This window comes from Semicossyphus pulcher, unplaced genomic scaffold, assembly GCF_022749685.1.
Source record: "Semicossyphus pulcher isolate SPU_LCO1_2020_fin unplaced genomic scaffold, fSemPul1.0.p SCAF_4, whole genome shotgun sequence".
In the NCBI taxonomy this organism is placed as follows: domain Eukaryota; kingdom Metazoa; phylum Chordata; class Actinopteri; order Labriformes; family Labridae; genus Semicossyphus; species Semicossyphus pulcher.
This window is the reverse complement of record NW_027211715.1, coordinates 4,548,372-4,562,121: the sequence shown is the minus strand read 5'-3', so window position 1 is coordinate 4,562,121 and position 13,750 is coordinate 4,548,372. Positions and strand designations below refer to the sequence as shown.

Sequence of the window (13,750 nt, the reverse complement as noted above, 5' to 3'; positions counted from 1 at the left end):
TTTGAAGGATGCAACAAAGACCTGCTTGTATGTGAACAGAACAGGAAGAGGGCCGAGTCAACCCCGGTCAATGAGTACAAAATTAGTTTTCCACCACTAACGGCTGGTACATGTAGGACAACCTTACTTGTAGTGATTTTTCAAACATATGTCTAAGAAAAGGATGTGGGTATTTTTAAAGAGAACCTAGCCTTTATTAAGGTTTATTGTCACATTATCAGCATTGGTCATATTATCGCCCTGAAAGTGAGAACAGTTTCGATCTTGTCCGACACTCTCAAACTTTTTATAATCACCTGTTGCAACTTCTGTACCTGAATGCTGCTCTAACCAGAAAGCTATCATTTTCCATCAGGTTTCTCTCAAAGTACAGAGATTGTATTGAATAGCACAGCTGAAGTTTACTGATATTCCCATCTTAGAAATCACAGCTCAATCTAAGAGCTAGCTGTCTTTCACACCTTACACTCCAGGGAATTGAATCCAATCCTTCTCTTTTCTTCAAAGTAAAGTAGAAAACTCAAGAAAGTAAAGGCTGAGTGGGAAAAAGTGATGTCATTCTGCTTGTGACTGATGCATTTACAACCCTGACGAACATTATTTTTCTAATAACAATTAATCTAATTGCCTCATGTGAAAGGTGGCGGTCATGGTGAAGAACTAGCAGATAATTAGCATGCAGCTCTGCATTTTGCCTCAGCTTTACAGACCACTTGAGCATTTTAAAGCTACTGGAACTTTAGTTTTATGTCGATCTTGGTGACCCCTGCGGACAAAGCGGTACCTTTTGTCTCTGCTGATCATGCTTAAGTACATGTACATACAAGTAGAGTTTTCTATAGCCGCTTTCCCACTGGTCAAAGAACTCGCTCACACCCGGCTTTTTTGCTTAGTGGGAAAGGTTGCAATCGGCATTCAGACCCAGGTCAAATAACTCTGCAGTAGACCCGGGGAATTATCGCCTCGGTTCCGATCGGCATTGATGGGAACACAAAACCTGGGTTGACACGCTAATCTCCGCCCCCTTTCCGGCGAGATGATATGCTCCGTCGGTAACTTCTGCGACTCCTTGCCATCTCAGCTACAAATTCCGCCCGTCTCCGTCCGAGCAGTGCTCGAACGTCGTGCCAAATTTGTCAATGCAGAGTTTGATTAACAGACTGAATGAGTATTGATACAATAAAGACCTAACCACCGTAACATCTTCACTGTTTACTAACCTTGTTTCAGGTGCGTTTGTGATGCCAGACAGTGCCGCAGCAGAAAAGAGACCGACAGGAGTATACTCCACAGGCAATGAGAACAGAGACAATCGGCATCTATAAGCGGGTCTTCCCCGGTCTGAAAAACGTTCATCAACGTGCTAATTTCGGTGGGAAAGGGGTATATGAAAGATCTCTTCCTGATTTCTTTTAAGAGTTAACCCACTGTGAATATCCTCATCTGACAATGACTCTGTGACAGCGGCAGTAGGCATTAAAATGTACTGTAGTTTGGATAAAGGTTTGGATAACCCTGCCGCATGCTGCCTGTTCAACACCAACAAGCAAACAGACAGCTTTAAGAACCAGTGTGTTAGATTTAGGTTTTACCTTTGATCTGTATCTGCTGCTGGAAGAGTAAATAGGGAAAATCTTTGCTTAGAACTGGTCAACTTGAGGTTATGATATGTCAGTGGTGTGTTTATAACTTCTAATAAACATACACAGAACAACTTTCAAAGCAGTTTGACTTTTGCAGACAATTTTCTAATGTTGGAATAAAATTATGAGAAGGAGTTGAGTTGAGGTGTGCTCCCATCATTTCAATCGTTTGGTGCAAGTTTGAAGTGAAGATGTGGGAATGAAGGAAATGCCTTTCTAGTGACCTGCTAGCTCATAATGCTAACCAAGCTAACAAGGCCTTAATCGCTGCTAATAGCGCAAACCAATGCACACACAAGTGCAGATTTGGCCAAAGGTTGCATCCTTGTCATCTTCATTAATTATCTTTCTTTTAGTATATTTAATCCAAGAGCTACCTGGATTAAATATACTAGATAGATACCCAGTCATCCAAAAACTTGGAGTCTGGGACAAAAATGTCTCTGGGTGAAAGTAGGTGTCAGACTTTAGTGTTTTAAAGATCTATTCTATCATCTACATTATTACAGGCATTAGGGAAATTGAAAAAAGTGGAGGCACATAAAGTGACCGGCAAATTGCAGCCTTTGTGAAAAGGACTTATCCTTTCTCCATCAACGTTTCTTGTGCAATCCAACACAGGCAAAAATGATCCCATCATGTGGATTGTAAGACCAGAAACCATTTCCGTATGTTTAACATTTTTGCAGCTGCACACATCCTGCAAAACAGGGCTAAAGCACTAACTTTCGGACATATCCTGCCCGCAGTGGTTTCTTTCAGAAAACAGTAGTTAAAGCTAAATTTGACTGCAAAAAATAAAGTTATTTTTCTGCATATCTATTTCATCAGACCATAGAAAATTCTATGCTCAGCCTCAGTATGTGTCCACTGTGCTGTCAAAGAGCCAGTCCAGGAGGCCATCGTCCCTGCGGCCGGCTGCATAGACACACTATTGTTGACGAGCACAAGTCCAGCTCACCGGCCACATTCCAGATTCCATCCACAACCTATCTCAGAATGCTGCACCTCCTGGTAATCTTGGCAAACCCTTGATCTATGTAAACAGTGGGCTGCTATGTTATCACTGCAGAATCAATAGTCTTACAAAGGAGTGTATTACATTGTTTACTTAAAATGGTGTGAAAACAGACCAGCACATAGCACTGGCTGTTGTGTACAAGTACGGCCTGAATTACTGATTACGCAGATGAAACAAACAAGTTGTGGTTTACTCCATTTTAAAAGAGTACCAATCTGAGAACACAAGAGGAATCCAGACCAGAGGCTGTTTACGTGTGTTATAGAAGTGAATCTGTCTTGTATCATGTTTTTTTTCATTTCCTAAACATATTTTTCTGAAATGTCTGCTTTTTGTTACTAAAGAGGTTTATGACAGTAATTTAAAAGTGTTGTTTTTGTCTCACAGCATCCATTAGCGTGAGCGTTCATGGTGACAGCTGTTACTTTCATATACTTAAGATAACAAACGCTGTTGCTGTTTCTTCTGTAGCAAACAGACACAAAAAAACACTTCCTGTGACCCAGCAGGATTGCAGGCACTTGCACTGTATGCAGAGTAGCATATATAAAAACATGTACATAATAAAAGCTATATTCAGTAGCTGTGTTTTAAAAATATAAATGCATTTATCTGGAAATACAGATTCAGTGTTATGGCATAATAAAAATCATGTGTTATTAGTAACTGAGTTAATATGATGTGTTTCTTAACATCATAACTAACAGTTGTAAATTAATTACTTAATAAAATATGAGCTGACAGAAAACTTGCTAGTACTTACTGGGCCTGATGATCTAGCAGTTGAATGAGAAACACTGTTAGCGTAGCAGCAATAAGCTGCTTGTTCTTTGTTCTTTAGTGTACATTTGCCTCGAGAATTTGTTTATGATAACAAGATTGGGAATTCAATTTATGCACTTCAGATACAATCGTCCGTGAAATTTTGAATCTTATAAAGATGAAGTATTCATTAGTTCACATGGTCTGCAGTGGTAAGTGGCTCATCTGTTTGCAATGATGGAGTCATCCTCCTACTTCTCAGCACACGGTGTCATCATTTTGTGACTCATGACCAAGTGACACTGAGCCAGAATACCAGAGTTAACTTAATCCAGAGTCTTTTTCAACTAAATATGGACGGCTTGTTACAGCAAATCAAGACTTTAGGGTTGACTTCAACTCAACCTTCCTGTTTAAAATGAATTTAGTTCTTGGTTGAAGCTATTGCATTTCTGGATGTTTTTCAAGTTTTGTCAAGTACAGTACGACTACTAAAGGAGTCAGAAATGCAGATCACTTGTCTATGTAAAAAATATGCTGAGCTTGTCAAAAATGTAAACTTTAACTTCAGCTAAAGTTACTGGACGGTAACTATTTTTAACTTTTAACTCATTTTATCCCAGATATGCTGTCATGGTTATTGTATTAGCACTTAGCAAATACAACATTAGCAACATGGTGTAGTGGGCTATCAAAACTGGTAGAAGCTGCATGCTAACTAAATTATTGTTATCTTATATAAGGTAAAATAACAGGGTTTTAATATGTATCACTGTAGTAAAGAGATAACCAATATGTCATTGCCGGACAGTAACTATAAATAAAATTATTACAGATAGGCTATTATTGTGTTAGCACATAGCAAACATAACGTTAGCATCATGGTGTAGTGGGCAATCAAAACTTGTAGAGGGCTTCGAGCTAACTAATTTATTTTATTTTATGTAAGGTAAAATAAACAAGGTTCTACTGTCTATCATTGTAGTATGGAGAGCACTAATATGTCATTGCCGGACAGTAACTATTTATAATATTATCCCAGATATGCTATTATGATTATTGTGCAAGCACTCGGCTAATACGGCGTTAGCCATAGGTGTAGTAGGCTATCAAAGCTTGTAGAAGCAAAGTACTAACTACATAATTTTTTATTTTAAATAAGGTCAAATAACCACGTTGTACTATCTACAAAATGTCAGTAAAATATACTGGCTTGCTAATACTAGTGGAATAGAAGCTAGCATAAACGTGGGGTATGTTTGCTAGTTTTCAGCTTGTGAATGCTTTTCATTTGTGTAGTTGGTTTATATTTGGCATTATGTTCCAGTTCCCCATTTGACATATAAAATACACTTTTGGTCCCTTTTCAGGTCTAATTTGGGAACTTTTTAATCTTTCTTTTAAAAATACAAAACTGTTACCAAAAGAATACCAACTGATAATCGACCTAACAATATGAGACGATCCTTTGTAGCATCCTTTGTTTAAAATAAGTTTATTTAAAGTACCTTTAGGTGTCATACTGGTTCATCTTTCTATGGAGTATTTAGTAACCAACTGTTGGATTACATTATATCAGAGTTATAAATCCGTTGATGCTTCTTTAAAGCTACTGAGGAACTTTTGGTTTGTGACGATTTTGGTGCACCCTGTCGACAAAGCTGTACCCCTTATCCATTTGCTGATTTTGTCCTGTACATGCTTAAGTGGTGGTTTATAACAAAATATCTCATCCAGCTTTCATTTAACAGTCATATGTATCACTCACTTTTATTACCCTGAAAAAATATAAACAAAGGCTGCATGCAGTTAATCGCTTCGTCTGACATCTACCCCCTGCCAGCGGTTTCAGACATTAAAAATAACTATACTATAGAAATAATGAATCTTGTCGCTGATGGTCTGGATTGCTCTTGTAGGTTATACAGAGTAATCACAATTAATTTCTGTTTCATAACCAGCAAAAAACTCCTCACAGGAGCTTTAAAGTACTTTTAGGTGCCATACTGGTTCATCTTTACATAGAGCAGTTAGTAACCAACTGTTTGATTACATTATATCATAATTATAAATCAGTTTATGCTTCTTGAAATTGTTTCTAAGTAGACTATGACTGCACATCAACAGTTCAAGTGGGAAAGTGCAGCTAATTGTGGCTAAGTGTGTCCTTTGATTATGACTTATAGCACATTTTGAGCTATTTGCCGCCATTTTAGATTGAGAGGATGTACACAGTGGTTACCAACGCACCAGAGTCATTTAAAACGTGTGTGGCAACAGTTGGACATTTTCGGTTGGCCCTCACAGTCTCTGTATGCATGTTTATTAGCGTGTAAGCCTGTAGCCCCCCTTCGTTTTCCTCTTACGCAAAAAGCGGCGGATGGTTGTGATTTGCTAGCCTCAGCCCTCCCTCTTCGGATGGTAACTTATTACGGGAGTTAGCAGGCGGAGCCGGTTTCCCTGAGAGATAAATTGTGTGTGGTACAATTGGTGGAGTCGGGTACGAAACTGTCCTTTCGCTTTTCCTGTGAGGGACAGTTAACAGCTAAAGCTTCGCCGAAACAAAACCGTTTAATCAGTTAAACCAAAAAGGGGGGATATTACCGGGAGTTAATATGTCGGGAAATAAAGACAGTGACGGCGGATGGAGGACATTTGTGTGGAATTCAGAGAAGAAGGAGTTTCTAGGGCGAACAGGCAGCAGTTGGTGTAAGTACTCCTTTTCCTGTTATCTGACTGAACTAACACGGCAGCTTCTGTTAAAACACGACGGAAAAATGACAATTAATCATAAATAAAACAGTGTGTACGTTTGGCAGAGAGAGTGGAAACAGTCTCAGTGGAGATTTTTCTCCCTTTTCTCTTCTATTTCCTTCCTGAACGTTACAGACAGCACCTGTTAGATCTCTGTGACATGCTGCGTCGTGACTTCGTTTTTCAATGGAGGCAGTGCAACGGCTGAAGTTGCTCTCTCAAATCAGAATTCACTCATTTGTGTAAAAGGAAAACGGCTTATCTCACAGAGTTAGACTTACAGACATGCTACAGGTCGAATGTAGTCCAAACAAGACTAATTAATATTTAAAAAATGAATCAATTCTCACTATAAATTGATTATTTCCTCCCTTTTATATTTGCAGCGACTGTTGACTCACATTTGACAAGATTTGAATTAGCATATTAGTTTTATGGTTAATACAGTGCTATAGGAAATGATTAGCTAAGGCGTAGCCCATATCGGGCCATTCATTAATAAACGTCCTTTATGAAAAGGTCATCCTGAAGGACAGACTGTGGTGGGCCAGGACTTTCCACTGTTACACCAAATGCTGAAAGTTGGGTTGTACCTCCCTGCTCTACATCTATTTTGTATTTAAGCCGTGTAGTAAAACAAGAGGACATTTTATTCCTCTCACTAATTACCTGAATGGATAATCTCTGGCGCCTCTGAATGAGCGTACAGACCCGGGTATGCTTCACAAACCCAAGATTAATGGATCTAATCGTGTTACCACTGTTTTCAACACTTTAAGACGGGGGAATGCTCTACTAATCTCTGCAGTGGTTGATGATTTAATTGGATAACTGGACACCATTATACTGTACCAATTAGGCTCGGTAAACCGTTTTAAACATAAGAAATGGCATGTCTTTTCCCCCTGTGTGCCGGGTTCGGCAAGCAGACACAACATGGTGCTGGGAGCAGATCACGACTCACATGTCTCAAGGGCCGCCCCTCTCTCCATCTACCGACTTTTTTTTTTTCCTTTTTTTAAATTTTCCCCTCAAAGAAAGGAGACACTGGTCGATTTGGCAATGCCAGTTTAAAGTGCTCAACCCTGGAAAGATTAATGAAAGCTCAAATGAACAGTTTGTTGAAAGAACGGGCTAATTATCCGACTGGAAATCACAGTAACGTCGCCGACATAGCTGTTTTTTTGGAACAATGGCGACTTTGTAGCCAACTTGCAGCTACTTTTAGGTGAAAATGTTAAATCACAATGCGTTATAAGTGTAATAACGTTGCCTGTTTTGTAGTTATATTGTTATTAACCATCTATTACTCGCTTCCTGTTGCTCTTCGTCGTGAGGAAGAGCGATGTCGCACTAAGTAAAAGAGAGCAACAGGTATGTCTGTGCCCTTGAGTTGCTGAAACCATCCGCCTCTTTCAGTACAGTCTGTATATCAGATGTTCATTTACGAAACAGGGCGTTGTATGAAGATAACTATTTCTGTTGTTCTTAAAACGGGAAATATATGAAATGAAGAGTGTCGGTATTAGTGTTGTTCTGTGTTCATTTCGGCGTTTGACACAGAACAGTTGTGGCTCAAAAATGTACTGCAGAGCTGGTAAAAGCGTTGAAGCTAGGCTTCAATAAAAACGTCAGAAAAAGTGGAGAGACATCAGTGAGGTGTGAATGTGGTGACGGCCCCCTTCACAACATGCTGCAGCAGTCTGGTGGGGGAGGTGCTCTCCATTCAAACTCTGCCTTTCACCAGCAGCAGGCCGGTCTCTGAGCTATTTACATTTCTGGGCAACAGTTGTTAAGATCTGACATTTCTCTGGCTACAGAAATGGGGTTGTGTATTTTAATCACCCTTGTGCAGTCACACAAAATTAATGCCTGTTCTTTCTTTTAAATTGATTGTAATCGGCTATTTAGGCATTCCTCTTTAGATGCCCACACGGCCCTGTTCTGCTTTTAAACAGCTAAGAAATGTAATTAATTTTAAGTGGAAAGTCACAGGGACACAAAGGGCTGACAAAAGGTAACAATGGCTGGTTTCACACTGTCTGACATGCCTACATCCATTAGAATAAAAATGCAAATTTGTCTTGCAAATCCTGCTCACCAGCGCAACAGGTTCTGATCACAACATTTTTATTTCTCAGATGCCTTCTTCTAAAGAAATCACGGTTGTAATCCTACACATCTCATCAGCTTGAGTGTCCTGCTATGGTTTCCCTCTCAACAGGTGCATCACACAGATGTGACATGTTTGCCCTGTCGCTCATGAGGAAATAGCTTGTTTGGTAACAAGTCCTGTTGCAATCTGTAGACAGTACACATTTAACATTTCGTCAGACGTTTGACTCGTGTTTATTACTTTTTATCCAGAAAAAAGTTCACAAGATGTCTGTGCTTTTGCTCGGGTTTTGTACGTGAGGTACTAGTCAAATATGCACACAGATGTCTACTGCAAGTGTGAGCCTCATAAAATATAAGGGCCTTGTTGCTGTTGATCGAGATGGAAACTGCTCGGTGTGTTTAAAATGCAAAAACTCCCAGTATCAGAGAAACACAAGGCCTGGGGATGGGCAGGTCTCCTGCAGACTTCTCAGTCTATAGTCTGTTGCAGGAGATAAGGCTGTTGGGTTGAACCTGTTATCAACCCGTCTAACTGGTTTCACCGTGGTTGATTGGGACATGCAGCTGGCAGTGGGAAGACATTTTGAGATGGTGCCACAACAACATTGAATACATCAGGATTTGGTACACTGACGACGGTAATGAGCTGGCTGTGTGTCGGAAAATAATTTCATTTGGCCTTGTGCTTTAAATGGTCACATAGAAAGAACATAATCATGCAGAATATTAAGCTCTTTATATTAAATATTCTAAGTACTCCCACAGATGCATGGGTAATCCATTAAACATCTCACTGCCAAAATACTAGTAGTATAGTTCTTCTTGAGTTGCTTTTAAAGTAGACAGTAGGATGAGACCAGAAATTGAACATGAAATTTGAGCTTTGTTTGTAACATACAAATCCCATAGAAAATCATTATTCACATGAGCCTCGTGATTTTGGAAACACTCTGATCTCCATCACACAACTATTACATCTGGGTTGTGTTAGAGATGCATTATTTTAGAGCTGGATACAAACACACATTCGTGTTTTGGTTGATCTCATCCTTGCTGGATTAGACTGAAAGTTGGCAACAAAGTGAAACCTTGTTGTTCAGCTGAGGGAGGACAGTGTTTTCAAGAAGAACCTGCTGGAAGTGGCCACATGGCGGGGGAAGGGTCTGCGTGAGAGAAGGCTGCGGTGCTCACAGGAACAACGAGTGACTCATGTCGTTGGACTGAAACCGCGGCCCTCCTGCTGTTGCATAATTGGAGAAAATTTTAAATTAGGGTGAAAATAAGCCTCATGATTGTCCAAAAATCGCTTCCATGATGAGAAAAGAAAAGGATCATAGTGTGGAAGTAGTTTGTGGAGGATCGTTTGATCGCAGTTCCAAACGTTTTTCTGTTTCTATTTTATTAAATGCTAATAGTTAAGAAATATAAGACAATGTACCATAAGTAACCATTAGTTGTCACATATTTCTGAGACATTAATTTAATGTCAATTAAAGACCTCACGTTATGTTGGTTCATTGAGAGATGTCTCACAAATGATTTTTGTTCTAATAGTGTTCTATCATGGAATCAGGACTTGTATTTCCTGCTGTCACAATGGAAAGTGCTACTTAGTTTTAGTTGAGCTTTTATTAATTGATTATGAAAGGTCAATGTTTATTTTACATCTCTGAAAGTGATCAAAAGTGCAAAAACCTAAAGATATTCCGTTTTCAATGCGTTATAAAGCTGAGAAAAGATGCAGATCTTCCCATTTGTGGAGCTTAAACCAAGGAAGGTTTAGTGTTGTTGCTTCATAAGTGAAACTCTTAATTATCAAACTAGTTGCATTTTACATGATTAATGACCATGATGTATCATTCCCCCTACAGTTAAAATCCTCTTGTTCTACGTGATATTCTACGGATGCTTGGCTGGCATTTTCATCGGGACCATTCAGGCGCTGCTGCTCACGATAAGCAACTACAAACCCACCTATCAGGACAGAGTCGCACCCCCAGGTAAATACATTCTCCATATTTCTTTTTACTTTTAATGTTTAGAGTGAAATGCTTGAGTAAATGGAGGTTCAGCCGCTCCAAAGGTCGAGCATACACAAGTAAAGGAAAGGGAAGTTGTGGTTCATTTTCTTTCTTTGACAGCATGTCAGCCTATGTTATATGTAGTTGAAGTGACTGGTGGGGTGTGCCTCTCAGCAGCTACTCGATCAGAAGTCTTTCTGACCTTAAATAGGTTCAGCCATTTTGTCCTTCACTCCTCTCTGCCAGTCAATGTTTCCCCCCTCAGGCTACAGGGGAACTGTTGTAGCTTACACCCATTGTGATTAAAATGTGCGCTGTGAATGTGTCACAGCCAACATGTTTACATACACATGCATATATGAATGTGTGGCAGCCACAGTTTGTAGGAAAACAAAGATTTGTCACAGCTCTGAGGCCTCTAAGCTCGTTCTTCTGGGAAAAATTCTAATCTATAATCTTGTGAAAACATCAAACAGTGCCACAGTCACACTGAGCGTTTCGAAATTTTCTGCAAAGCTTTGAGACGGAGCAGATTTTAAGTGCCTGGCCTCGTCTTGTTGTGCCAGTACTTGTTTGCACAGCACATGCTCTCTAGCCTTGGCGGTATTTTTAGCAGCCATTGTAAACGCCCAGCTTCATGAACACGGGTTAGTTTTAGCTGCCTGTTTGTCTGTCAGCCGTCCTCGACTGTGTACAATCAAAGAGAAAGCCTGGCAAGAGGAAGAAGTGCACAGCGCTTTGAGCTGAAGTGAGTTTCCAGTAGTGGCAAGATAAAGGAAGCAGGGAGTAGTTACATGTTTTTTTTTTTTCAGAGCTTGAGCCCGCCTCTCACTCTGGGGCTAAAAGTTTCCATTGTGAGAGAGACACACGTGAGAGTACATGGGTGGGGGCAGGGTATTGGTGTTTCACAAGCCACCACTGAAATTCAAATGACTACATGTTAGTTCTCTGTCCCTGTGGCACAAATGCCTCGAGTCTTGCTTATAAGTAGAGCAACAAGTAAAAAGATGCAACAGTGAAGCCGAGAAAAGGTTAATAAAACACCATGTTTCCTTCTGCTCCTCTTACCCATCTCACTCTGTTCATGCCACGCCTCACTGAGGCCTTGTGCACAAGGTCTGTGGAAAATTACTGCTATAAAGAGCTGACAGAGAGCATCAGAGGAAATCCCCAAGACCCTACATTGTGTGTTGCCCTAAGATAATAGACCAGAGACAGAGAAAAGCTCACATGATGTACAGAGCAGCCTCTGTCAGGCATTTCTCTTCACAACTACAGAGCAGTTTTATATTTTGTTTTTCATATGTAATGGCATTTAAAACCTCTTTGAATCAGTGTTTCCTCTTTATGTTGATTTTTTCTTAAGCAAACAATGTGATTTTTTCCCAGGTCTTTCACACACCCCTCGCTCAGAGAAATCTGAAATTGCTTTCAGTAAGTCTGATGTTGAGACCTATAAGAAGTATGTCACAAGCATGGATGACTTCCTGAAGCAGTATGATGACAGCCAACAGACCAATGAGCTGAATTTTGAAAACTGTGGAGGCAAGTATAAGCCAATCATACTCAGCTCTACACTCTGATCCCTGATGGGTATTTAACTATTGCTAATCGGGATATGTCATGTATAAAACATAGATTCCCAAAGCTGTACTGCGTATGACGTATACTTAAAGGTCCCTTATTTTTTACCGTTTGCAGAGACTCCTCAGCCGTACAAGGAACGTGGAGACCTGGAAAGTGACCTACAAAAGAGGAAAGCGTGCCGTTTCAGCCGCTCTCTGCTCGGCAAATGCTCAGGAGACAGCGACCCCTCTTATGGCTTCAAGGATGGGAAGCCGTGCATTATTGTCAAGCTCAACAGGATCGTCAACTTCTTACCTAGGGTAGGTTTACTGCATGTTTACAACTTGTTATCATAGGCCAATTCGCACTGATAAAGCTCACTTATCAAACTATAAAACATAGTCAAAAAAACAGGTCAGTTTAATTGTTCAAGTAAAAGGTCTCTGTAATGACTAAGGATGGATATTCTTTAACAAGGTTTTGCATAGGAGCTCAGAACAAGAACTTTTGGCCACAAGTGACATGCAGTGTAAAGCAAAGTCCAAACTAATGTTACTCACATATCATTTCACAAATCTGTCGGTATCATGAAAGGAGCTATTTGTCTGTTTGATTGGTGGATTATAAAGATTGAGACACTTTGCCTTGTAAAAATAAGCAGTAAAAAACCATCAGGCAGCCTTATCCAGCAATAAATCATGAAGTTAATTTCTTTCATCTATAAGTCAATACAAAGAAAATGAATGAAAGATGAAAGAACATTTCCAAGCAAACATAACAACACTGGTTGGAGCTTCTTAGATTGAAAGATTTGCTTCTTTTCTTTGTCAGTTATGATAGAAAATGAAGAGTCTTTGAGCCTACGACTATTGGTTAGCCTAAAGAAGTAATTTGACACTGCAGCTTTGGCTACAGGAAATTCTAATGACCAGTTTTTAACAAGATTTCAGAGAGAAATGGACTAATCATGAAAATAATCAGCAGATTAATCAATGATGAGTATCATAGAAGTTGTACATTTAGTCTTCCTTGCTTGCATATTTTTCATGCATCAAGCTACAGATTACAGGCAGTAACTTCAGAACAAATGGGATGCAAGTTAAGCTTTACAAGAACTTAATGAAACCAGAACATTACTTACAAGAGTGGGATACTTACTGTCACTGTCAAGGTTTATGAACAGATGTTTGTTTTTTTTACACTTAAAATCTGTTTTCAGGTGTTGACAAATCAACTACATATGTGAGAAAATGTCCTCATATGAAGTCAGTTCTGACTATAAGCTGAGCACACTACAAAAAAAGTGTTGGTGTTGAGTTACAAAGAATTGAGCCGACAAAATCGGTGTAGTTCACCTCTGCTGGAGGCCAGCAGCTCGAGGCTACATTAGCTGATATTAGCCTAACACACCCAATCCTCCATACAAACTGTCGGCAGTTTCAGGGAGAATACCTTATAACGGACACCTATACAACACAGAGGCCTTTTTACAGAGTATAAAGTCAATAACACAAATTGTAACTGATTTCCTCATTAGAAGTTTTAATCACAAAACAAATATCTGTGCTGTTATAAATGTTTTGAACCGTCAACATGGCAACAGACTGTGAGATTTAAGTTGATTTAGACAAGTTGCACATTTTAATATAATTTTAACCATTAAATTTGATATCAGGATAAAATCATCAACCCCCCTCTCTCGCTCTTTTCAGGCTCCTTCTAACTCAACTAGCCTTCCAGATGGCCTGCAGGGAAAAGTACAGCCCAATCTGATCCCTGTCTTCTGCAAAAATAAGGTATGTTTGATATGACAGCATCTGGACACTGCGTATTAGTAGATACAGTATATACCAGTGGAATTATTG

General features: G+C 39.6%; 1 protein-coding gene across 1 annotated transcript in view; it reads left to right on the top strand.

Moving 5' to 3' along the window:
* Positions 1-5,876: 5,876 nt before the first annotated feature.
* The window catches only part of atp1b1a (ATPase Na+/K+ transporting subunit beta 1a), a 9,288-nt gene continuing 1,414 nt past the window's right edge, over positions 5,877-13,750 (top strand). The window contains exons 1-5 of the mRNA XM_069679407.1: positions 5,877-6,135; positions 10,170-10,298; positions 11,709-11,864; positions 12,021-12,205; positions 13,598-13,681. Coding sequence (XP_069535508.1) covers positions 6,042-6,135; positions 10,170-10,298; positions 11,709-11,864; positions 12,021-12,205; positions 13,598-13,681 — 648 coding nt within the window. The 5' untranslated portion in view covers positions 5,877-6,041. The remainder of the gene's footprint in view (positions 6,136-10,169; positions 10,299-11,708; positions 11,865-12,020; positions 12,206-13,597; positions 13,682-13,750) is intronic.